Consider the following 27,278-nt stretch of genomic DNA (forward strand, 5'->3'; position numbering starts at 1 on the left):
CTATAAAAGTGCTAATAAGTAGTATAAAAGTACTTAAAAGTTTCTATACTAAAATTTCTACACTTATTAATAATAACAATTTTAGTCACTCATCTAAACTAGTCTTATACTGTTCTAAACCTTTCTGTGCCTAAAAGACTATCGAATGTTTCAATTGCCTATTTATATATATAATTGTTTTGCTATACACCCGTTAACACTGTGTGTTGATGAGTGCCTATTTTTAACAAGATTATTTCTGAAAAATATGAAAGCACACTCTGTGAGGTTTACCTCACATGCATTCTTCTCTTACTACGTAAGAAACGTTACACGTAATTCTAAAACGAAATTCGTGTTTTGTCATTAAAGCCTGGTTAAACGGAGGCACAAGTACTTCCAAGTTTTTACTGGCTTGCGCTGGGTGGCCAAACGGCATCACAAGTCTACTTGCAAGTAAACGCTATTTGCAAACAAAGAGCTCATTTCGCATCGTTCATTTTCTTTCGTTTTCTTTCTGGTAACGATCATAGGCAATGTTATTTGTTTGTTTGTTTTTTTTGTTTTTTGTTTTGCATTGTTTAACCTAAGTGTTGCCAAACGGTGAAAACTTACGCCGATTTGGGTGCAAATTCAGTCAATCCGACCAAAGTGAACTCCAGTCATTGCAAGTTAACGCAGATGCACGGAAGCCCTCAGCAGAACCTGCGTCTACTTGCGACTCCGTTTTGCCAGTAGAGAAAGGCTTAACTTATTTGACACGCATTTATAAAAATATATGTTCCATCTTTTTTGTAAATGTTTGATAAAAAAATGTTAAAATGTGTTGATCACGATGACTTATTTCTGCCTGGAATTATCTACTGTACGATGATTTAACATTTTTCGCCTTTCAGTCCACATAAATCTACAAAGAGTTCCTTATAAACTATCGACGGAAGCGATGGATAAAGGATTTCGTATACTTGATATTTCAATTCCTCTGAACCGCAAACACTACTTTCCTTGTCAAAAGCAGGATGTGGTTTGGTAAAATGACAGAATGTGTATGGCTACCACAATTTTTAAGAGCGGGGAAAACAGCACACGAACATAACTCCGCTCGAGGGGAAATAAAATGTATCGGTATTATAACTGACTGTAACCAAATATGGAACACTAATATTAAACAGCAACACCTTTGGTATAATTTACGCAAAACTATGAAATTTCGTTTCTACAAACACTTTGCCTAAAATATATCGATAAAACTATGTTAACTACAAAAATATTTAGTTGGAGTCAATTTCTAAGTTAATGCACGATGTAATTTGTCAAAAACACGCCAAAATATCTTGCATCTAGTTCTAGATGATTTATACGTCTAATATCAAAGCTTTCTTCTCTTTGCAGTTTCAATAAAAGAGGATGCGCATATTGAAATACCTTAGATAACAGAACTGTCTGAACTGCCCCTTTCAGTAACAGTGTGCCCAGTAAGTGCATCTCAATAACAGGCAAAGAACAGCAAATAAATACCAAGTAAAACATTAAACCACAACTATAAAGATACGGTGTTTAAAACCTATCACCACATTTTTATAAACTCTCCTTTAGTCACTAAGCTAGCTGGAGGATTTTTTAAAGGTTATGAATAAACTTGCTGCAGTGGTTTTATATCAGGACAAAACAATGGACTCTCTCTAACTTGCGTTTTAAACTGAACCATAAGCTACTGTCCGACAATTTACGAAGTTCTCATCACGCTAAAGTACCAACCACAAGTAAAACGAATACCAATCGCGTCCTTTTCACAGAAGGTCAGCTAGTACTGGATACCCACTTTTGCACAACAAGTCGTACAGCTCGCCAACAGTTACTAAGCGCTGCTTGGCAATGAAAGCCAGCGCAGCATCAATTGGGTTCAGGGTTCTCTTGTCAAGGAAACGAATCTCTCGTGGGGACAAGCCCAGTCCCTCGGCAACCACCTTCCACTCGTCACCACCTAAGACAAATCGTCCTTTTTAGTGCAGAATATATTGCACTATTGTGATGGTTTGTTGGGGCTTTCGGGCGCCCCGCCCTAACGCGCTAAGGTGTAAACTTTAATAGTCAATTAATTAATTATTCCTTGTGGAGGGGGTAGGGGGTGGAGAGCACCTGACCGTACGCCCCAGAACAATCACGCCCCAGGTAAAACGTGGAACGTATCTACGTAACTTTTATATGAAGATTTCAAAGGTATATATTTGTTTCAGAAAACCCTTTGCTCTCCTTGTGGTACTGTTCTTTCTAGAGCACTTTGTGCCAAACGCATGCGCAGATTAGTCTACGTTAAATTCCCAGCAACATTGCGTGTATTGCGTATTTTGCGGTAGGTTTTATGCAGGCTCCGTGGAGCCAAGTAAAAATCGCAAGCTAAGTAAAGCCTAACGTGGAATGCTTTTCGCCGAGAGTTTCGCACGAGTGATCTTGAAGTTTAGCCGACGATCAGTTACGTACATCCGTCACTTGCTTTCCATTGATTTGTTCTTCATCGGTTGAACTAACTGCCGTATTATTTTGTAAAACCTCTGCCTGAGAGTGACTTTGTGTGGAAAAAGCGAATAAAAACTATTTAGTGTTCAAACATGCTTTCGTGACAGTTCCGACATTTCTTGAAAGAAATCTTCACACTACGTCCTTCTTGGCTTCATGCTTTTTAGACAAAAACAAAAGAATCATGTTACATGTTTTTGACATCTCGTTTGCTGTTTCAATATCAAACTGAAATTCAAAGTAATGAAAATTAAAAAAACAGGGACGTGTTTAGAAATTTTGTATAAAAGCCTAACGTGGTGTGCTTTTCAATGCGGTAGAATTCTTGTAGAATCCGTGGCGTTAATTTCATTAGACTTTACCACCGTTTGCAATGATACGCGATTTTTCAAATCAAATCGCCCGCGGAGACGTTTCCAAAATTTCCGTCAATCAAAGTTTAAAATGACGCCGTGAGTTTCGCACGAGTGATCTTGAAGTTTAACCGACGATCAGTAAATTTTATGCCTACAGAAGACTACAGAAATTTGGTCAAATTCAACTTTATAACACAGCAAAGAAATTTTTTCGAGACTTGACCTTCAATTTCAAGGCTTTTGAGTTTGGGAACCGAAATTAAGTAAACGGTTCACAGATCTTTACGAAAAATTAATCTTATACGAAGTCGACGGTTGAGACAGTGGCAGACAGAATGTCGCGATACGTTCACGGCTTGCTGAACATGAAAGTTCTGTGCCTTTTATGTTTATTCCGATGGTTAAGCAAGAAAAAGCCCTTTTTGACAACTTAGCTACTGAAATGGTTTAATCTGCACCTGTTTAAAACAGTTTAAAGAGGTTTTCGCCGCGGGAGAAAATTTATTTATCGCCAGTTCGTGATCGCTCGCGAGAAATGTTGTCAGAAACCCTTTTAAACTTTGATTGACGAAAATTTTGGAAAACGTTTCCGCGGGCGATTCGATTTGAAAAATCGCGTATCAATGCAAACGGTGGTAAAGGCATCACAGCGATCTAAGAGAAAAACAAGAATATCATGTTACATCCGACACTTCCTTTCCTTTGATTTGTTCTTCATCAGTTGACTAACTTCCGTATTATTTTGTAAAACCTCTGCCTAAGGGACTGGTCAATAAGTACAGGGGGGGGGGGGGGGGGCCGGAGCAGAAAGGGGGTGGGTCATCAGTTTTTGAGCCCTCAAAAAGGGGTGGGTTATATAATTTTGATCTACACGTAGGGGGTGGGTCATCTTATTTATTCACTTACTTTTAACTGTTATAGTTCCAAGAAAAGTTGTATTCATCAGTATATAAAATTGATAAATTTCTCCATGTATAAAGCAGTTTTAAATGAATTTCTAGCGATTTCAAAAGGCCCAAATATAAAATTTTCCCGGGGGAGCATACCCCCTGACCCCCTAGATGGCTTGTAATCATATCATTAGTTTTACCTGACTCTCTTCAACCTGCATAGATTCACGCTGGGCTTTAGGCCTTTAAATACCAGTAAACTCTTTTATTACACAACTAAGGTGGTCCGAGGGCTAATAACTAAATCAGTCAATCAGATTACTTAATTTCCGGTCCCGCGAGGGCCGATATTTTCCAAGTATCAGACCGGGTTTTGTCCCGGATGATCCCGCGCTAATTCCCTCGCGATTTAGCGCAAGATTTTTGCTAGATTTTTTTGCAATATTTTTTCGGAGTTTTTATTGCTTTGAAAATGAAATGACCTTAAACACAGAAATAAATAGCGAGCGTAAAAGTTCTGCCGCACATTGTTTTCCACGACATCTACCGGGTAGCAATTCCCACTACACAAAGTTTCTAGTCGTGTAATAAATCTCTTATTAACCAAGCTTGCTTGGGACCGTACTGTCAAGACCTCGGGCTAATATTCGCCCAGTACGGCCCTCGCGCATGGTTAATAAGATATATTTCTCAAACAATTTGCAAATATGAATGATGGACAGTGGTTGTATTTTATTTATGTTATTAATTTCTGTATAAAAATATGAACTCTTCAATATATAATTGATTATGAATTAATATCATATACTGATTCAGTTTTTTTGCATATGTTTGTGTCTAAATTTGCCCATGGACTTTACACACAAATATGTGGAAAACTTACAAAAGGCTAGTATGAGAAGTGATAAATTCATCCTTCTTTGGTGTGTCAAGAAACGGAAAAAAGACGTACATGGAACAGCAGTGTTCATCAGGGAAAATGTCTATGTAGGGAATTTTACTTAAAAAGCTGAAGTCAAATAAAAAATCTCCAACCCCTAACAGATGATAAAGAAATGATAGGTCCCTTGATTTTTTTTCAGCAAAGGGGGTGGGTCATGTAATTTTCAACCCCCTGTCAGGGGTGGGTTAGTCGGTTTTGAGCCAGACGGAAGGGGTGGGTCACAAATTTTTGAGCCACCACTTTTCCAATTGCTCCGGCCCACCCCCCCTGATACTTATTGACCAGTCCCTAAGAGGGGCTTCGGGTGGAAGCGAAACTCTTTAGTGTACGAACATGCTTTAAAGAAAGAAATCTTCACACTACGTGCTTCTCGGCTTCATGCTTGAGTGAGCGTGTGACGTGTCCACCAGACCGTGGCAAGAGCATGACCTGGAAAAAGCCAGCTTCCTTGACTAAACATCTGCATTTTAACGTCGATTGATCGGCCATGTGTGTGACCTTTTATTAAAGGAAATCCTCCTGTATATGGGATGTCACATGATTTTGTGATTTGCTTCATGTCAAAATCGAAATGTATCACGATCGGTCGTTCAACATCTTACAAGTAAACATTAAACAGCGCTTTAAACTGAAAAGTGAACTCATTGTATGTACTCTCAATCGAAGTTATTATAACAATGTCAATTGATTGGCCATATTGCATTCTGCACTACCCTTTGAGTCTCTGAGTTTTTAGATAGCATTATCAAAAAAATGTGAATGTCAAGCTACATGTATTTTTACCAAAAGTACCAAAAAATATTTAATAATACTATAAGCCATCAAAAGCCCCCACTAAATGGTCTTTTAGTTTTAATTTAATAACTTATGCAATAACTGTCACTGATACTTTGTTTAACCAGCCCCTCATTAAAATAAACTAAGGTGTCGTCGAAATGTCTTGGTATGGGCCAACCAGGATTCAACGAAAGTCAACCACTATTTGTATTTTGGGCCTCGCATTTTTACGATGCGAGATAAACATCTGCAGGATATTTGTACACGTACACCCTGCATGAAAACTTTTAAACTTTTAAATTTAAAAACTTCGCCGTGTTAAAATCAAAATGCGTTTGGAAGCAGGGTGAGATGGCGCTCGCAAAAAAAATTTAAGAAGTACATTAATTTACTAGCAGGAGCTGCCGTCCCTTTGTTACGCAGACGAGGACGTTTTCGTATCGTCGCTTTCATTTTGTAAACATTCCATACATTTGCAATAGCCGATTCCCTCTATAGCGCGCGCCTGCAGGGAATCACGGTAGTTGTATTCATCAAACCATGCGCGAGCCTCAGCAATGATGCACGTTGCTGAGTCTCGCGCATGGTTTGATGAATACAACTACCGTGATTCCCTGCAGGCGCGCGCTATAGAGGGAATCGGCTATTGCTTGGTACATTCAACTTTTCCCGAAAGCCGTTGAGAAAACCGCAAAACCATCTTCACGTAAACAAATTACGCATCGTAAACACGCTATCTGCTCTGCCCTCAGAGAATTATACTTGAAATTTATAAGGGCTTCAGCTAATGCTAACTATAATTATCATGCCCTCCTTCTCCAGGGATGGTGAGTTAGGCGGGAGGGAATGATTGAAGGTTATCGAGTCCACGTGATTCAAAACAAATAATATTGCACAAGTCATTATCAGACACCTGTTATAAACTGGCCTGCGTTGCAGACGAACAAAATCCTGGTATAGTGCATCTGCGAATTAACGCACAAAAGCTTGTTCCGGCCCCCCGCGTGTTACCAGGGACTTCTATAATAACCTCTGATTGGCTCTTGAATAGGGCCGTTCTTTCATGCGCCGTGATTGGTCGAATGGATCTCGTAACATCATAGTTACGCTATTGATGGAAAACAGATACAAAATAAACTTGATGGCAATCACGACAGATCGGCGAGAATAAGCGTTTGAAGCGGTAAAAAAGCAGCCGGTTTGAACTATCTGATAAAAAAAAATAAAACAACAATAACGACAAGAAGCAAACACAACTGACAAGCAAAAAGGTCATGGTAGAAATGTTAAATAATCTACATTTGTCTTGTCAGTGTGTCTTGTGGTGAAAGAATGTCACACAACGAACATCCGTCATCCGTGAAGAGAAGCAACACACCTTGCAACACAATAAACAGCCGAACCCGGCATTACAAATGCAGAATGCAAGTGGCCGACATCTCCACGGAAAATTTAGGACCAGAATGTTTCAAGACTAACCGCAATAGTAATTACATATGACAAATTTAAAAGAGAGGTGTCAAAATATACAAACGGAAAGCCGTGCAGACTATGACCTCTACACATTTGCTATTAAAGCGACAGTCTTATGGCTCTACTCAACTTAAAACGCCTCCAAATAATACAGCTGACAGTATATAGTGTCCTTTCTAAACAAGTTAAAAGCGAAATAAATTGGATGACCAATTCCACAGAACGGCAAATGTACAAATTATATGACAAGAACGTTTTACTGTAATTGGTATCTGGTATTCATCGAACGCGTAACTATGGTTTCACAAGATCCACTCGACCAATTAGCCATGTTCGAAACGAGCAGGGGACTGGGTACGAATATTTAATATCGATTGAATTGAAAAATGAACCCTGTCATCTGAAAGAGCATCCAAAAATTAGTAACTTAGCCAAATTTGAGAGTTATTGGTTTAAACGCAAAGGCATGGTACTCTTTTAAAAATCGAAAAAATAAGAGAGCGTTCATTCGCAGACGCACTATACCGGGTTTTGTTCGTCTGCGGCGCAGGCTAGTTATAAACAAGAAATGAAACATACCACTCAAGTCAATTGTAAGTTCTCTTCCCTTGGAAAAAGGAATATTTCCGACATCAAGGTGTTCAGGCAACAGAGGACCTAAGGAAAAGCAAAAGGTGTGATGCTCGTTAGAGGTATAAATAACAGTCACTGTTTCCAGATGCGCAGATGCAAGACCCTGGTGCAAACCACAACATGCAATCCATCCCAGGAAGGGATGGGAATCAGGAAGGAATAGTTGAAGGCGGTACTGCATACCATGACGAAAACAATGCTGAACAAGCAACCTCTTGATACGTTGTCAGATAACAATGCCATTGGTTATTGGAAAACGTTTAATAAATGTGAATTTCGCCCTTCAGATTCTACTCCATTTAAAATTCTTAAGCACAGTTTATAGAAAATGTATTACTAAAAACGTTCACTCAGATCCCCGTTGCTTAGTGATGAACTGTGCAATCTTGACGTTTGGATAAGTGTTATATTCCTTAGCTAGGTCAATATTAAACAACAACAACAACACTTACATTATTTTCAAATCGAGGCAGAAAAAATTTGGTAATTTTTTTTCTCTATACTTTGCAGACCAATCATTGAAACAAGAAAATGATGCCCATTTCGATGAGCATTTTACATGGAAACCTCCTACATGTATAAGCTTTGTATTTAAAAAAAATATCAAAGTCAGTTCGTATATATAATATTCAGGTCTAGATCGAGATACTATTCACCTTTTAATACAAAGCTAACTTTGTACTACACATTCATGTATATACAGTCAACTCTCTGTTAACGGACACCTCTATAAGACGGACACCTGCATGGTGCTGGTCCCTGCCGTTCTTCAGTCATTTCACTGTAAAAAAAACTCTCTGTAAGACGGACACCTCTCTAAGATGGACAACGGACACTTTGAAATCGCCAACGGACACGCACAAAAAGTTATTTTCTTAGTGAATAATTCTTCAAAACTTGGTATCGACATATGGCATATTAAGTCAACGCCTTTAGAATACCAAACTTATCAAAAACAATCCGCTATAACGTGTTACTTCTCTGCGTAAGTGTATGGGCACCAAAGAGGTAGTTTTGTACTTACAGTATTACCGTTTGTATTGAACAAACGAGTTGAATTTCTGATATTATTTTGTTTCACTTTATAGATTTTGTTAAAGTAAGCGACTAAAACAGACGTGTATTCGTTGTGCATAGCTGTTTAGCTTCATCATCTCAAAATTTCTGGTGTCACATTACCTTGACTCTCTATAAGGCGGACACCTTTCTAAGACGGACAGTTGGGGCCGGTCCCGACGGTGTCCGTCTTAGAGAGAGTTGACTGTATATCCTTATATCACTTACTGTTATTCTGCCTGGTCGTCTACATAATTATGTGACTAACTTAAATAGAATGTTTTATTTACAAAAGAGTGCTGTGAGGGCTATTACCAACTCAGACTATCGAGAACTTTCTGCTCCCTTATTTGCTAAATTGGGCATCTTAGTCCAGGTCAATTCATTGCAAATAGCTAAATTCATATTTTATTGTCATAACCAATTGTTGCCTCCAATGTTGCGCAATTTGTTTCCAGTCAAGTACATAGTTATGACACAAGAATAGCCAGTTGTTACTGTCGACCACATCACTGTCGTACAAATCTTAAGTAGTTTACAATACTCTACCAAGGTCCTAAAATTTGCAATTCTCTTTTAATATCTATCACTTGTTCAACAAGCTTCCCTACTTTTAAGAAAAAGATGATTGATACCGAATTAACCAAGCCGCACATTTGCAGCTTATATTAAATATAAAACATATTGATAACCGAGGGGGTTTCCTGGAGGTCTCCTCGCCCTACCAAACTGTTCAATAAATAATTCGTCTTATGTGGCAAATAAAATAATGATGATGAAAGAAAAAAAAACCTTCACTTTGAATTAACAAACGTCTAAGTAGCAGACACTGCAACTCATGAAATGTTAATTATAAAAGCAATATGTTTATTTACGTTGTGTGAAACTGACGTGGTTGTTTAGTACTTAGTGATAGCTTTCTTTTCTCAATTCAGACTACAAACAATTATAAAAGGAAAAGATGGGCAAATGGCTGACTCACCCGTCGTTCCAGCTGGTGTAATCTCTCTCAAATGTTCGAACACATCAAGCCTGTTTAAATCTTTCGCTTTCCTTGCTAAGCAACGGATCAATGTCTTGGTCTCAGGCTTTGGCTGCTCCAGGGAGACTTGGACTGGCTGCAGACTCTCTTTAAATTGAAGAACAACCTCTTTGGCATCACACGACTGCGATAAAAGGGATTCCACGACCTCGCCAGGAAGAGCAATTTCTTGACGTGCTACGAATAAAGGATAATTCATAAAAGCTACATCAGTACATAATTTTTTTGGGAGAGAACATCCAGAGTTTGTTGTGGCATTATTGTACGCCCGGCGTATCCAATCGAACAAAATCGAACCATAAATCAATCGAACCCAATCGTTCGATTGGGTTCGGTAATCGAACAAAATCGAACATTTATTTTGCTGTGAGTTCGATTTTCGAACCAATCCAACCAATCGAACTTAATCGAACACAATCGAACTCAATCCGATTACATTTTGTTCGGAATCCGTCTCTTGATAAGAAAATCACGCAGGACTAATCAGGGGGACAGTGCACTGTACAAAATGTCCGCAATATAAACAAACAGGAGTTCGGTAATCAAACGCTCGATTGAGTTCGAATGCCGACTGTTCGGTAATCGAACGTTCGATTTTGTTCGATTGTCGACTGTTCGGTAACTTGAATGGAACGTCCGATTTTGTTCGATTGACTAAATTTTATTGTGAGTTTGATTATGTTCGATTACCGAACCCAATCGAACGATTAGTGTTCGATTGGGTTCGATTTCCGAACGTTCGATTGGATACGCCGGGTGTACGTATTTTTTTCTTTTCTCACAATCTTCAAGCTTACTAAACGAAAAAGAAAAGAGCCTTGCTCCTCTTTCTTTCGACAACATCTGATTTGCAGGGTTGCTAGGCTACAAAATACTGTACTAAGAAAATAATAAACAAATATTACAAAACAGGTGAATGAGTACATAAGAAAAAGTTCTTGCTAGGCAGGAGAAAAAATCTACGTTTTCAGTGTTTGCTTGGTTCACTGGAAGTGCACACGACACGTTTTCACTTGTATCACAACGGATCACGGATGCTTTTACTGTTCTGGAGAGAAAAAGTGGTGCATGACTTCGTCTTTATATTAGCCATTAAGAAATTTAAGGGTTTGTATGAATTGTTGCTCATTTAACTAGCTAGGCACAAAATACTATCGAACTATGTTACCTTCCACATTAGCCAAAAATCTTCCATTATGTTCATCAGCTGTTAGCTATAGAAGCAATATAAATAACAAAGGATTGTATCTCTCATCACAGGCACAGAGGAGTCAAGTTTGTCCGCGATTTAAAATCTCTACTGTGCAAAACGACCTTCAAAGCGATCGTGTAAGCGTACGTGATACAAACACCGTCATGCGATACTTGTTTGCAGATCGTCTGGTGATATCGTATTCTGACAATGGTCGCCTGGGGCGAAAAAATCGGCGACGATTTTTTTTCGATGAGGCACGAAGTGCCGAGAAGAAAAAAAGACAAGGGACGAAACATTATACCACGTGATCGGCTCGATGTCACCCGAAGCATACTGGTGGCGGAAACGGAAGTCGTGTGTAGATCCATGCTGTGACAGATGAAATCAACCGTTACTTATCCGAAATTCAAAACAACAGCTGATCCTTCGACCGGCGGTAAGATTCAAAATATGAATAGTGCTCTCCGGGAAAAGCGAAATTTACCAGACGAGGAACAACGCAATCCGAAGAAATTGAAAGTGGAAAACAAGGTTTTCTCTTCAAAGTGCTAAGTTACTTGTGAAACACATTACGGTATTGCAACATCACATGTCTCGTGACGCATTTCCGCCACCAGAAAATACAGCTTAAACGACTTGTTTGAAGATTTTCTTACAGCGTATGGGGAGAGAATACTAGTCTTAAACCACATGTCAAAAATGAGATCGTTTCGTTTGATTTTGAGCGAGGAACGTGGGATCGGAATTTCGCCTCAAATCGCTTTCGTCCCTTGCTCTCTTTCTTACAGCTGGTCTGTCTGGTAACGCCCACAAACATTGCTGTCTGCGGATGTCGCATGAGGGTACGAATACGATATCACCAGACCAGACCATCTGTAAACAAGTCTCGCATGACGGCGCTGTATCACATACGGCTTACACGATCGCTTTGAAAGGCATTTGAAGGTCGTTTTGCACGGTAGAGATTTTGAACTGCGGACAAACTTGACTCCTCTGTGCCCTGTGCTCTCATTAGAATCAATTATAACAAACAAATACCGGATAAAGAGCCAATCACTTATTCACAAATCTTTGAGGGATAAAATTGTTTGGCAGGTAACGACAACATAAAACTCAATGCACAAGTTAAAAGTTACATGTGCCTAGAGCAGTCTATAAATTAACACAGACACTGGATGTATTATGTATAGAAAGAGAAATCATTTATTCAAAAATCGACACTTGGCAGTCTTTGTGACTGTTCACCACAATAAAAACATTACATATAAACGTTGAACATTAAGGTTACAGATAACCTTTTCGGGGTGGAATTTTAAAAAATTGTAAAAAGATACCAGAAGATGGCCCACTCTACTGGCTTTCTTCTAGGAAAAAAAATTAAAACGTATTTTTCTTTCAGAGTTATTGCAAATTCTCTGTTTTGCCACAGGTAGCCCAAGCTCCTAAAGGAGCCGTCAACATATAGACCACATATGACATTGCGTAATAACGTTATTATAAGGGTTTGTATGGGAATTTACCGATCGTGAAAAATAATTCAAAATAGAGGAAAAATATCCAATAAAATCGACTTACCTATCCTCTTCTATGCATATGTTGTGTTTCTATGCCGTTTGGGGGCGATTTGAAGCCATTTCAGCGGGTTTTAGGTTCGCTGGTTTCCTCTCTATATACTAGTTGTACCTATCGGTAAGTGCCAACGAGCGAAATACTCATGTTTGTTCATAAGAACAGATATTGAATGGTTTTTGATAGAACTATATTTGAAATGTCCAAAATATGGTAAATTGTATTTTAGGTAATATGCGAAAAAAGTGCTATTTCTCTGGTGTTCATAAACGACACAGGCTTGATAGCCTGCGTAGCAGGCGCCGTAGTTTCCAGCGCGTGTATTCTAGCGATCGCGCACTCTTTTAAACACACTAAAAAACGTACACATATGTCTGCTACGCAGGCTACGGGTTTGACAGATTGATAACTCTTGACAAATCTTTAAATTCTTTTCAACATTAAAATGTCACAAAATGAAGGCAATAATTAACTATTAAATGAGGTTCACTGTTTGTTAAATACAACACGCGATGGTTAAAATGTTTCCGTCCACAATATTGATAGTTGCATTTCAAGAACTTCTTATAAATCAAATCCCAAAATCAAAACTGCTAAGATGCTTTTTTAAAAATAATTTTCAGTAATCAGAGACAGTAATGCACGGGTCAGATTTCAGTCTCGCATGCGAAGTGTCATGTTCAGTTACGCAAAACTTGAAAAATTTGAACAGAAAACAAAACTTGAACGGTCAGGATTATTTGGAGACAAAATTTTTATTCAAGTTAACATTACATTTGCCGTTAGAAGCAAAAAACTTTTGACTTTCTTGTGTGTATGACATGCAGTAATTTTAGTGAGCGTCGCTTTGTATTGATGTTATTCCTACGCGGAGCGAAAATGCGTGCCAAATAAAATATAAACGGTATTTGATTTGGAATGAATCATCGGTCAAACAATTACTATAAACACAACCAACACTAAAAGGAAGCATTTACCCGACTTCAGCATTCTCATAAGTCAAGAAAACTCTATTTGAAGTCAACAGTCCGCTTTTGATTTTCATGTCTCTCTTCGATCGTAAATCAAAGGACTCCAAAGTCGAAAGATTATTTCATCGCTTTGAAGACCTTGATGTTCATTTTTCGGCGGTCGAATATTCTGTAGGGTATTCTCTTTCGATTTATAATTCCCTAAAGGTGTATTTATCGGTAAAGGGATGACTGACCACATTGAAAATTTTAACAGCGAGCCGCGTGGACGCCATTTTGGTCATTTGCTCTCTAGCAAGGAGTGAGAGACTGGGAACCAGTTGGGAAGAACAATACAACCCAAATATGGGGTTTACTTACACCCAAATATGGTCAAAAAAAAAGTCCCTTACGCAGAACTTAAGATTTTTTCTGCCTATACACTCATACGCACACGGCTCTATGATTCTGCCGCCTCGACAGCCTCGCCTCTTGGCTCGGCTGTCTCGTTGGCAATAATATATAGAGAGGAAACCAGCGAACCTAAAACCCGCTGAAATGGCTTCAAATCGCCCCCAAACGGCATAGAAACACAACATATGCATAGAAGAGGATAGGTAAGTCGATTTTATTGGATATTTTTCCTCTATTTTGAATTATTTTTCACGATCGGTAAATTCCCATACAAACCCTTATAATAACGTTATTACGCAATGTCATATGTGGTCTATATGTTGACGGCTCCTTTAGGAGCTTGGGCTACCTGTGGTTTTGCGTGACTACAAAGTTAATCACCAAAGGCGTTATAAGATGTCAACACTTCGGAACGCCTGTGCGGTTTGACGGTGAAATACATGCAGGAATGCTCACATTACGTAATTTATTCACGAAGAGTTTGCGTTTTATTTGTGGTCCATGCGAGAAGATATGCGAGGCAAAATTTCTTAGAAAACGACCATCAAACGAGCAGAGAAGTCTGTAATCAGTCGATAGTAATCCTATCCGTGTGAATTCATAGCATTGATAAACATGCGCTTCAAGTTTTCTACAGTAGAAAACGCTCAGGCTAGTTGTGGTTTCCTGTCTTTACCCCTTTGCCTCACGCACGACTTTGTTTTTCCCATTAAAACCAGGTAAACAAATGCGATGGCTGCAGATCGAGCGGCGATCGCGAATATCTTTTCCAGTGAATTTGAGACTGTTTTGTAACAAGCAGCTTCAGGGGGCTGTATGTTAAATTTTTATTGGTCGGCAGCATAGCCGCACTCACAACCGCATTGACAAGGTGTGAAAACTTGTAAAAAATTTTCGGCCCGAAAACTTGGGTTTTATTTTCCACGAATAACCTCTCTTCAAATGAATTAATAGGGTATGTAGATTTGTGGGATTTTTACTTTTTACGAAATTGGCCAAAATGATCGTAGGATATTGGTACACAAAAGGGTGTCGGCCTTTAAAAATATGTAAAATATTTTTACTGTGACACCTTTTTGCGTGACGCAAAATGAAAAATTTCCTATTGGCCAACTTCAGAGCCTTTTTTTTCCGAAACCAATAGAAAGATCCTTAATGCCCGACACACTTTGATAGCCTATCAAGTGCTGATTGATATAGTGCAGTTTGTTTTGATGTAAGAGATAACGCGGATGCGGCCGGTAATTTAGACTGTCCACAGCCCTCTATTTTTTCGTGTTTTTTTTTTTTTTTGATCGATGAGCGCGCGGTGAGAACTGCAAGAGAACTGGACGCTCCTCCCCCCGCACGATCGCGCTCCCTTCGTTTGCTTTTTTGCGTTGAAAAAACGAGAGGCTGTGGACAGTCCACCGGTAATTCAGCTTTAGAAGTGAACATCGACAGTTTCAATGTTGAAGGCTCGCGCGCCCAAACCGAAGCTAAAAAATTCCAAGGTTTTTATATATTTGACTTCAACATTTCATAACCCTTTCAATATATATATCTTATTAACCACGCGCGAGGGCCGTACTGGGCGAATATTGGCCCGAGGTCTTGACAGTACGGATCGAGCGCAGCGAGGTCCGTACAAAAAAGACCGAGGGCCAATATTCGCCCACTACGGTCCCGAGCAAGCTTGGTTAATAAGAGATTTATTACACGACTGGAAACTTTGTGTAGTGAGAATTGCTACCCGGTAGATGTCCTGTAAAACAATGTTCGGCAAAACATTTCCGCGCGCTATTAAAAAGAAGTTATAATTATTTCTGTGTTTAAGGTCATTTCATTTTCAAAGCAATAAAAACTCCAAAAAACTCTTGCAAAAAACTTGCGCTAAATCGCGCTGGAATTAGCGCGGGATCATTCGGGACAAAACCCGGTCCGATACTTGGAAAATATCGGCCCTCGGGGGACCGGAAATTAAGTAATCTGATTGGCTGATTCAGTTATTGGCCCTCGGACCGCCTTAGTCGTGTAATAAATATATAGTTAGCCATGGTTTCACCGAAAATGACGCGCGTACGAAACATTTTCCGAGAGGCACCCGAAAAGGTTATCAGTCACCTTAAAAGTTTTGAACTTTGAATTAATTTCTCATTAAACAAACTCAGTGTAGTTTATTATATGTGCAAGTTATGTCATTGAGATATAAAGATGAAAATAGGTCCTTACAAACGTTGTTCAGCAGAAGATAATGTTTTAAGTTTCGATAAGGCCATATACTATCGCTATGCGCATGTCTTAATTATTGTTCGCACTTTCACATATACAATTGTTATACACTTGATAACTTCCAAATCTGCTAAAGAAGCAGGTATGGCCGACATGGGACCACCACATCCTGAAAAGATGCCAATTTCTATTTTCTTTCTTGCATGTCGCCAATAGGAACTAGCCTGGGACCCGGCTTTTTGAATGAAATTACGTTATTCTTTAAATCGAAACAAGAAACAAAACACCAAAAAACTGTCTATAAAATACTCATTTAATACAAATTTTCCTGCATTTTGTCCTTAGATGGAGTGAAAAACGTTTCGAGTCATTTACCTGATTTCCTAGAGGTGCAAACCATGGTGCAAACTGCTTGATCTGAACTTTGCTGCTCTGTGCAATACCAGGCTCGGTGCAAGAGGGAATCTTCTTGACATTGCAGAATTGAGACTCAGACCAGAAGTGCAGGCATTCCTCTTGCTTGCAACCTTGTGCCATATGTGTGCTACACCTGTTAACTCCACCTCCTTGACAACAGACAGGGCAGAGGAAACTTACTTCATACTTCATGTTCTTTAGCCAGCAGAACTCCTTGCGCATGGACTCAAGTATCAATTCCAGGCACCTACGCACTGCACGAGCACAGGTCACATCAAAGTTGACTTCTGAAGACAAAGTCATTCTTTCTGATTGTAACCTTTCTGCCAATTCATTAATGGAATTCCCGCTATGCACAACAACTTCAATGGACGATGAATGGCACAGAAGTATCACAGAGCAGTCTTCCTCTTCATGGCTGTGAAATCTGGCGAAATTGTGATAAAACTGAGGTTTCCCGAGTCTCCAAAATTCTTCTTTGCTCCACTGAAAGAACTGCAGCACCAGTCGGGGAAACAAGCCAGCCGGAACCTGACCAGATTCAAATTTAAGAAACAGAGGGGGAATTCGTGCAGATGTAACCAAGTTCATTAAGTCCTCTGGTGGAAAAGACATCAACATGGATGGCACCAGGTACTGTATACCACATGAAGCATCAGATGATGGCCAAGGACAAAGCAAGCTAAATTTCTCCATGATTGCAATAAGACTGTCTGAAGTTTCTTTGTCATCGAAGAAAGGAGCCCAAACATGTTTCAAAAGTTTCTCATCCAGGATCCCTTCTTTCTGAAGCTTACCCCACAGATTTTTAAATTCCTTTTCTTCACGACGGTAAGGCTTAATTGTTATCACCGCCTTGAACACGTCAATCAACCACTGAAGATTCAAGACCACCAATTTACTCAGCTCTGGGGTGTCATCAAAATGAATCAAAATTCTTTGGTCGTGCAAAAAGTCCAGTACTGTTTGGAATTCTTTATCCTCGACAATACCACATACCTCAGATGCGATTTTTTGTGCTCTCTCAAGGGTGATCCTCTTGTGACCATCTTCCTTCATGACTTGAAGGGCTTTCTCATATTTCAACCACTTGATCGGAATGGGCTGTTTCATCTGTGGTAGTTCCTTGCTAACAGCAAGCACTTCCTCACGTAAGCGCTTAACTTCTGAACACTCAGGTTTATGACCTGACTTTGTGTTATCCACCACAAAAACATCTCCATATAAATGGATCTCATATGGCTTGGTCTGTAGAAAGCCAAATACCTCTTGGGCTAGTGAAGTAGGATCACGTCCACCATAAGGCACGTCAGCATGAGTGCACACCAAAAAAACTGCGGGAAGTTTCTCTGGGAACACTTCAGATTTCCGAAGAGATTTCCAATACTCTTGTTGACGTTCATCTTGAATGGTTTGGGAAGCAACAGATGACATCCAGAAATCTAGATAATCCAAATTGGTTTTGAAACCAATGAAGTCTTCAAATTTACCGAACATCCCTTGCTTCACAACAGATTTTGCTCTTTCAAGTGGATTTTGGCTGAGGTCATAAATCAAAAGATAGCTCGCTCTTGAAGTAAGAAAAAGTGGGTGTGTCGTATTGTAAACCCATTGCCCAGCAAAATCCCACAAAATTGAGTATATGTCTTCTTCGTCTTCCATTTCATCAACTCCTTTTAGTCTCATTTCAATCAAAGTTGCTATATCTTCTGGCATGTCGGGTATGATGCCACCAGGTTGTGGATCTCTGGTAAAATCTTTAGTGACAACTTGAGATAAATCATGGTTACTTGCATTAGTCACATCTGAAGCAGAAGATGCTGAAATGGAATCACTGCTTACACTTCCAGGGACTGTCTCAACCAGAGGAATGTTGCCAGATTGTATAGACTCTTGGGAAACTCGCTCCTTGGGAATGCTTTTTTCTTGCCTCAGATTTTCGACAGTCAATCGTGCTGCATGGTGCTCATAGGAAATAGCTGTTTCAGAATTTGTTTCTTGGTCCTTCTCCCTTATCTTCCAAAACTCAGTTGTCACTTTGAAATGAGAAGGATCAACATCTATCCCTACAGTGCTGCCTTCGTTTCGGTTGAAAGGTTCTCCCCTGAGTGACTTCTTTACACTGGTCTTTCCTGATCGCTCCTGGCCAATCAACATGACTGGAACCCTCTTGTGACAAGTCATCCCTTCAGCAAGGGCCTTGTTGTAAGCTTGCAAAGCCAAAGGCCCTCGTGCAAGAATCTCTGGAGGTACTAAGGTGAAAGAAAACGCATCATGTAAATGAACCTACCAAAAAGGAAACGATTGTCGAATACGTAATTGAGAATATCCAAATGAAATATATTGTCTTCCACGGACTGACACGCATGTTTTAGAGTTTAAGGTTTTTTGTGTCAGCACCGCTTCCAACGGATGCGTTGTCAAATCATGTCTGCTACGTTTCAGACATGGGGCTTGACTCAAAGCTACAGGCATTCTGTTCAAGCTAAAGTCTAAAGGAATCCATTTTCATTGATTTAAGTTTTACTGATTTCGAGCTTTTCTGTTTATGATTGTCATGGCAATATCGATTTCCCTAACAAATACCTTATACGAAACTTCAGTCTAAGAGTAACAACTGATGTAATTTTCATACCATTCCGATTAAGGGGAGATTACTAAAAAGCTGATTGCAAATTTTAGCTATGGTCGGGAAAAACTGTTACTTTAGCATCATGAAAATAAAGTAATGTAAAGTCTGCATACGAGCCTAGTGGCCCATTAGGTCGGTGCTTATCTTGGTTTCGGTAGCATGAAGTGACTAGGAAAATTTCTAGTGCCCTCTGGATGGGATGCTAGTCCATTGCAGAGTTACCCCCAGCATTAAATTCGCAGGTACCCAATTTTAAACATGGGTGAAGAGATTAGCACTATGGGAGTAAAGTGCCTTGCCCAAGAACACAATGCACTGTGCCCCAGCCAGGGCTCGACTCCCGGACCGCTCAATCTGGAGTCCGGCACACTAACTATAAGGCCACCACACCTCATAATGAAAATAAAATTGATTGTATTTTATTGTATCATCCAGTCGATTGATCGATCGATCGATTCAAACATATATTATACCTGCATTTATTGTAATGAGATTGAGATCATGTTGCGATTCCTGCAAGAAAAGCAAGCATAATGGTTTTCAGTAATAGCCAGTGGCTGGTGATGTTTGCCGTCTACTTATGAAAATTTACACGAGTCTGTCGCCTGTTGTCTTTTTTAAAAAAATGATAAAAAGTATTTAGCTTCATAAGCAAAAGAATATTAGCCAAACATCTTGGATATAACGAACATCATTAACAAAAGGGAGTATTGTATAATGCATTCCCGGAGTTCTGATTGGCATACCAGAGTACTCCATTATACCGTGACCAACGTGGTCGACAAAAATCGTCTGCTTGTCATATTGTTAATACAATTAGCAGGATAACACGCATCTTTGGCTAACTTCATGTACCATCTCATACCCAATACGCGCTTCTTGAATAATTATTATCTAAGTTACCCGTAAAACACAAATGACAACGAAGCATACGGGGTTGCACTGTATATGTATAAATATAACTACTTGCCTGTTGGTTGGTAGTAAATACGTCAGGAACTGTTGACCTTACAGGCATGTTTAACAGTTTGCTTAAAGTTAGTGTCATTATTGCAAAGTTTCTCTGGGGATCTTATCACAGAGTTTTCAGTGTTTTGGCCTGAATACAGAATCCGCCGAATAACATTTAAGACAATCTCGTACCTCGAGTCTTCGTTTCTTACTGCACAACGTGACGAATTGAGTGACTCTCGAAAGTTCCGTTGCAGAATCAATTTTGATTGGTTTTGAAAACAATAAAAATGGCCGGAAGTAAAAAAACCAAGAAGTTCGTTGAATCATGCTTTTGAAAGCTAGGCGTGCACAATTCAACTAGGAATCGGATATTGTAGGCAGCCTGGTTCCTTTGTTTCCCTTGACCAGCGGTCAGGAAACGAGCGACCTGCTGGAAAGTTCTGATTGGAAGTCTGAAAATATCGTTCTATAAGAGTTTGTATGGATTTAAAATTGAGCGTACTATTGAGCGAACTAATATCTCCTTTTTCCTTTGAAAAGCTACAACAAAGCTTGAAATCTTACCCAGTTTCCTTATTAATTTTTGTCTTTTCCAGTGCTTCGGAAAGCCATACACGCAATTTTCGTTTCAACGGTCCATCATAATCCTGCGCATGGCTTTCCAGAGCACTAAAAAGACAAAATAAGAGGACCAGGTAAGGTTTCAATTTATTTTCAAATCCATGCACGTTCAATTTTAAATCCATACAAACTCTCATAGTACGCTTTAGTCACCTGTGACGAAATTTGCTGCAGAAATTGGCCTTGATGACATTATCCAAAAGCCATTTTTGTTTTGTTTTCTTTTACTTTAAAAGTTCTAGGGGTGGTCCCATACGGAGTTTCCAGTTCATAGAAAATTGAAGGGTTAAGTTATGCCGTGATTTAAGTATAAAGTCTCTTTCCTTTTATATGTGCAGATTAGTCAGAGGGTTCTGAGCTGGCAGTGTGAGGCCTGGCATTAAAATTGGCCAAAATTTGATGAGAAACCACTGCCCAAAATTGCCAAAATTTTAGATGTTAACTGCTTAACTGGCTAAAATTGATACTTATAACAAAAGTCATCCCACTGTTAGTAGAATGAAAATCAATTTAGAAAAAAATGGCCCATGCTAGTTTTTGATGCTTCAATGACCCAGTATGAAGAACACCCTAACAAAATTTGCATATTGTCAAAACCAATACCTACGGGGCGATATAATGAACAAACCATTTCAGTGCTACTGGTTAAAAAAGAAAAAAAAAAGGAAAAAAAAAAATTGTCTCCTCTGGGATTCGAACTCGGGACCTATAGCGACCTCTCGTTCCCCAGTCAGAAGCCTACCCAAGTGTGCTACTCAGACAAACTTAATAATGTGAGGCGAAAATATCTTATATCAATGTAATAGAAAGTTTATTTTACAACAAAACAATGAATAATAATAAAACGTAAAGATTTACCAAAGCAGAATTTTAACTTTTCATTTAAAATTTCTTTAAAATACTAACAAAAACTCGGTCTTCGGGGAAGTCTCTTTGTAGTACTTAGTCAATTTCAATAATAACCAAAGTACTCCCCTTGTACTCTTCAGTATTTTTTTGAAGGGGGGTGGAGGTGGGCGCTTATTCGAGGCTGGGCGCCTATTAACTTTTCCTACCTTCAGGGTGGGCGCTTATTCGAGGTTGGGCAGTTAATCGAATAAATACAGTAAATTTAAAGGGAGCCAGTCATGTAAGTCATTTTAAGGCAGTCTTTTGCGTAAGAGAATTTGAAGAATGGATATTTTGGCAGTTTGTTATTTACAAAGTGGCTAGCCCTAATCTAATAGTTTGACACGTCTTAGTTTGGTTGATTAACTATTCTGCTTTATGGTACGCATTGCTAAAAACTACTACAAAGATTAATTTTATATAGACAACTGAATGAATTCCCTTCATTTCTGATAAGTAGGAAAAGTCTGAACTTCGCTCCCCGCCTCCCACCCCCTTGCTTCTTCCGTTTTGCGCTGGCGTCCAGTTCTCTCGTCATTCTCACCGCGCGCTCATCGATCGAAAAAACACAAAAATTAGAGGGCTGTGAACAGTCTAGAACTCAGATAACTCGTAAGGAAACAGGCGTTAATGGTCGTTTACGAATCTAAATTCACGCGTACCAGATTTCAACACACTCACTGATAAAAAAATTTCAAGCGAGTAAAATGAGCACTTGGATAGTAAATTGCTTACAACATATTTTGAAGTGCATTATCTCTTTTTGCTTTGACTTGTCTGGGGGATTTTTTTGCAGGCGTAACTTCGTTTTTGATCTGTGTAGCTGAATAATTTAAAATTCTTTTTATCAAACGTTAAAAATCATTTGCTCGTCAAAATCAAACAAAATGTCAAAATAAACTCCACTAACTAAAACACAAAGTTTGAAAAGAAACATTTAATAGAATTTAATGACTGCATGTATAAAACGAACAACAAATGAAAGCGATAAAAGCCAAGAGCTTATAGTTGAAAGCAGCATTAATGGCATTCACAGGAAGAGTTGAAAACCAACATAACAATGACAACTTTGAATTCGTTCATAGAGTATAAACAGATTATCCCAATAAAATTAAACTTAAGTTTGGTGTACTCAGTTATGTTTGTTACCTCATATTTGGAGAACGCTTTGCAATTCGGCAGGGCAAAGCTTATACAAACCAGTTCAATAAATATCGGAGACGAAACAGCAATTTCGTTACAAGCATACTCCAACACCACCAACATAATTATGACTTATCAGCGAAGATCAACTCCTTGGTGTAGCTTTTGACAGTCTTTTGTCCTTCACTTCAGTGAACTTGATAAGCTTTGAGCTTACTTTCTTTCCAGCTCAAATCATTTCAGATCTTTCCATGAACATAAATCATTTGACATAAGTTTCCATGATGTACAAAAAAAACTTTAGATGAGAAAAATCAACGAAGAAATATTTTCTCCTGCTCCCTTTCTTTTCGTCTTACAATCAGCTTATAGAACAACGCACCAACTTTTCCGTGGGCACGTACGGGTGTACGTACCAACGTATGGAGCAACCAAAAATTTAATGTTTTCAGCTTGACAGGCTTACCAATTAATTTTCTGTTAGGTATGGTGCTCCGCTTGCGAGCGCCAAAAAATTGAATCATTTGCGATTGCACTGTAATGCAGGAGGGTCGAACTTACATATCTGAATTCATGATGTGTTTTCCTCACCTTTGCTGTCCTAGCTATGGCCGTAAATTGCCCAGATTCATTCTTGAAACTCGTCTGGCTGGAATCCACAAAGAAACATGCCAAAGCACACAGATATGAACACACAATGTAGAGTCAAATCTAGCTGTATCCATAAATTATATAACTGTTATCATTTTACGGCATAATTGTGGCCCCGGTTGTTTATAGGGGAGATAACGCTATCTACCTGATAAATCACTACCCAGTGCATAAGTGTTAACAAAACAATCCGCGCTATCCACTGGACAGTATTTATCCAGTGGATAGCATTATTCATAGACTACGAGCAGTCCCTATTTTTTCGCAGCGTCTGTCGAGCTTGAAGCGGAATTTTTTCGAAGAGTTTGTCGGTTGTTAGTAATCAGCGTAACGGCGGAACGCGGAACGGCGTAACGGCGGAACGAGAAACGGCGGAACGAGATTTTTTTTTATTTTTCTTCTTTTTTTTTTTAACAAGAAACCAACCAACAAGCAGTAAATATATCTCACAAAATAAAGGGCATGTACAGTCGAAGCTCTCTTAACGGACACTCTCATAAGCGGACAGCTCTACTTACGGCCGCCTTGTTTCCCGGGCTTGTTTTAAACCCCGTTTTAACTCCCATACAAACTCTGTATTTTTACATTCTCGTAAGCGGACATTCCCGTAAGCAGCCGCGGACACTTTCAGAGATTACGACTTAGACATTTTCTTTGTTTTTAAGCTCCCGTAAGCGGACATCCCAAGGAAATCTTTTTACGACCTCTGTATCGAGTTTTTATCAATCAACTTCACATCGCCGTTCGTCGCAATGATTTTACAGTAATTACAGTACCATATTTCAGTGTTTGTTTTGTCGTCATCCACGTCCGGTTACATTTCGAAACACTACTTACACGCATAATAGCATTATGTTAATCCCGTAAGCGGCCATCTATCCCCTACGCCTCTAGTGGCCGCTTACGAGAACTATTCTCGTATTAAAGCGACCACAGGCTTCCCAAGCTCAAAAGTCGTCTTTTTGATGTGTTTTTAGAGCCCTTCGGGCGGCCGACTCTACATACGTGGTGTATGCGACAGCTTGTGTATATAGAGAAATGTATGGGAAAATCACGGATTCTCTAAAATCGGGTAAATAACTATCTATTTTGAAATAAAGTTTACCTACCTCAAATGCTGAAAGAAATATCGGAGGAAATCTATATCAAATCTTTCGCGAGCCTAGTAGCACCTATAGATGATCATAGATGCGTATTGCTGGATTCATAAAGGCGATATTTTACGGCGGAACAACTCATATTTTGGATTCGAAACATCGCGGTTCGTCGACTATTGGAAATATTATTCGATTCTAGCACGTTTGTGATCGAAGTAAACGGGCTAAAATTGAACTTATCTTTGGCGCTTTGCTTTTCAGAAATGTTGAGTAATGAATGAAGTACGTCGATGTACTGCTGGCCAACGCAGTTCGCCCTATCGTGGTTTTTGATGGATTTTCGCTGAGTTGTTTTACTTGGAGGGCCCAACGGCCGTTTTGATATATATGCCGAGTATCGGCCAAACAAAATGATGATATAAACACTTAATATTCGTCTTCTTGAATAGATAGGTGGAACAAATGCATATTTCTAGTTCTTCGAGCGAGTTGCGCGAAGGATAAGTGGAAAACATGTATATTTATCGTTCTATTAAAGCGGGCTGCGCGAAGGATAAGTGGAGTACAGTGTACAAGCATATTTTTCATTGTTTATGTTGCGCGAAGGATAAGTGGAATACGTGTATATTTTTCGTTCTTAATTAAAGCGGGTGCGCGAAGTATAAGTGGAGTACATGCAAATTTCTCGTTCTTACTAAAGCGTGTTGCGCGAAGCCGATAAGTGTAATACATGTGTAAAGCATGTTGAACGAAGGATAATTATTCGTCGACTGCGGGACTGCGGGAGCATTATAGTTCAACTGCCTGTGGCTGGGCAATCGCTCCGACATGCGGAATATCGGCCAAACAAAAGGATGATATAAACACTACAATAACAAAAAATGCAAGTGAACATTAAAATATAAATACACATGAACGCGAGTACCAAATTAAGCCCTTGTCCTGTAAGAACATCGACAGAAATCACACCATCAACTCCCGCAGAATGCCGCGAAATGGAAGAGAACTGAGTGACATATCATGGAAAAAACCCCAACTTCAAGTCCAAATTTGACCGTTAAAACGGCGGGGCCCGCCCAGGCCCACCGTACTTTTCTTAAAGTTCAAATATCGAACTTAAGTTCTATGCAAAAATAATCTACAGTACTGATCCTTGTTTGTCAAGAAATGAGCAAATGTTCATCGACGTCGAACGCTTGCGCCAAACAACCCTTTACCATATAGCATGATTTCAATCGACTAGTTTTGAGAGAAAAATCGCTTCCCTTAATTCAGAACTTGACAGATGACTGGCCAAGGTATTATTCTTCCAGCTCCAATAAAATAATTCGTAACAACCGTTAAAGTTTCGCCGGAATCGCACGAAAAAGATGAGACCTTCTTAAAATCCCGCGACAAAATTGTCCGCCATTGCTTCCACCAAGGTGACAAATGATTGGTCGAAAAATGTCACGTGAACCGTGTCCAACACCGCCTGACCGTGAAAGGTCAAACACTGTGGCTTTGCGGGTAGTCCCTATTTTTTTCGCTTCTCGCCTCGCCCCGCCTCCTCCCCCCGCGCGTAATTTTTTTTTCGCTTCAAGCTCGACGGACTCTGCGAAAAAATAGGGACTGCTCGTAGTCTACATTATTCACCCTTTGAACCACTGGGCCCTGTTATTGCAGTTGTTGCCGTCGTCACTGAACAAATATTGGTATCATTAACAAAATTCTCGATATTGATTGGCTTTGCGTGCGCCAATTTGTCGCATAATTGGTGCGAGATCACGCGGATGTCCAATTTACAAGTGTCAAATTTGAACATCTTCAAATTAGATACCTGTCATTGGACACCTACACCATTCGCGCGTCAATCATATGCACTTTGATGGAATTTCTCTTGCTGTTTTGACCTACCGTTTGACGTTGGTGTGATATCCGTATGGACTTTTTACCAACATATTAAATGTAGATGAAAACTTCATACCATTAATTAGTAATTGGACCTTGTGTCGTACAACTGGTATTGGAAAACAGTCTGTTCGAGAAACAATTAGGAATTAATTGTTCGAGTGAACAGATCAGACTTTTTTTTTAATTTCCACGAGTGGCACAGCCACGAGTGAAAATTATAAAAAAGTTCAATCTGTTCACTAGTGCAATAAATCTCTAATTATTTCGAGAAAAAAGACAGATTACCTTTTAATAATAATGCAATCATAAATATGATCTTCTGTCAAATCGAGCAAGTTTTTTTGGATTTAAAATCAGTAAAGGCTAGCTTCTTATTGAAAAGACTACTTAAAATCTTACGTTGATGCTTTCTTGTTCCTTCATTTCTGTTCCAGGTTAAATTTGTTGATAAGGACCGTCGACGGTCGACGATCATCTTTTTCAGATCGATTTTTGCCAATTTCTCAGAAGCAGACTGGAAACGAGTTGTAACAGTGGTGCTGCCGTGTTTTTTCGGCGCAAAACTCTGAGCGATACAATTAATTTTTAATTGTTCAGCTCGCGATGCAATTTGAGATAAATTGTTCTGCTCTCAACCAATCAGATGTGAGTATTTAATTACGGGAGTAGTATTATTAAGAGAGTACCTGTATAATCATGCTTGAAATTTCAAATCTGCCTCGCACTGCACGCTCAGCCAATTTTGAAATTACTCGCCCAATACTCCCTCTACTGTACTCCACTCAGTCCAATTTTTTTATTACTATAACATACTCCCATCTGGTCTCGTGAATTCGAATCCCACCAAGGTCAAAGAAGTTTTCTTTGCTTCGGGTGGACATTCCCGGGTTATTGTCGTTTTTTTAAATTCTTTTACTTTCAGTTTGATTTATAATAATAGTGCTGCGACATTGCATACAATTGTAGCCCATTTCTGT

The 27,278-nt window shown here is 39.3% G+C and overlaps 1 protein-coding gene across 2 annotated transcripts in view; it reads right to left on the reverse strand.

Annotated features, from left to right (window-relative positions):
- Nucleotides 1-1,283: 1,283 nt before the first annotated feature.
- The window catches only part of LOC144664339 (uncharacterized), a 52,744-nt gene continuing 26,749 nt past the window's right edge, over nucleotides 1,284-27,278 (reverse strand). For both annotated transcript variants that reach the window (XM_078525436.1, XM_078525437.1), the window contains 7 exons: nucleotides 23,252-23,309; nucleotides 19,528-19,567; nucleotides 16,381-18,674; nucleotides 10,835-10,880; nucleotides 9,607-9,843; nucleotides 7,515-7,592; nucleotides 1,284-1,963 (listed from right to left, as the gene is read on the reverse strand). In XM_078525436.1, coding sequence (XP_078381562.1) covers nucleotides 1,770-1,963; nucleotides 7,515-7,592; nucleotides 9,607-9,843; nucleotides 10,835-10,880; nucleotides 16,381-18,674; nucleotides 19,528-19,567; nucleotides 23,252-23,309 — 2,947 coding nt within the window. In that variant the 3' untranslated portion in view covers nucleotides 1,284-1,769. The remainder of the gene's footprint in view (nucleotides 1,964-7,514; nucleotides 7,593-9,606; nucleotides 9,844-10,834; nucleotides 10,881-16,380; nucleotides 18,675-19,527; nucleotides 19,568-23,251; nucleotides 23,310-27,278) is intronic.

This window comes from Oculina patagonica, chromosome 8, assembly GCF_052425735.1.
Source record: "Oculina patagonica isolate OP01 chromosome 8, crgOcupat, whole genome shotgun sequence".
NCBI lineage: Eukaryota > Metazoa > Cnidaria > Anthozoa > Scleractinia > Oculinidae > Oculina > Oculina patagonica.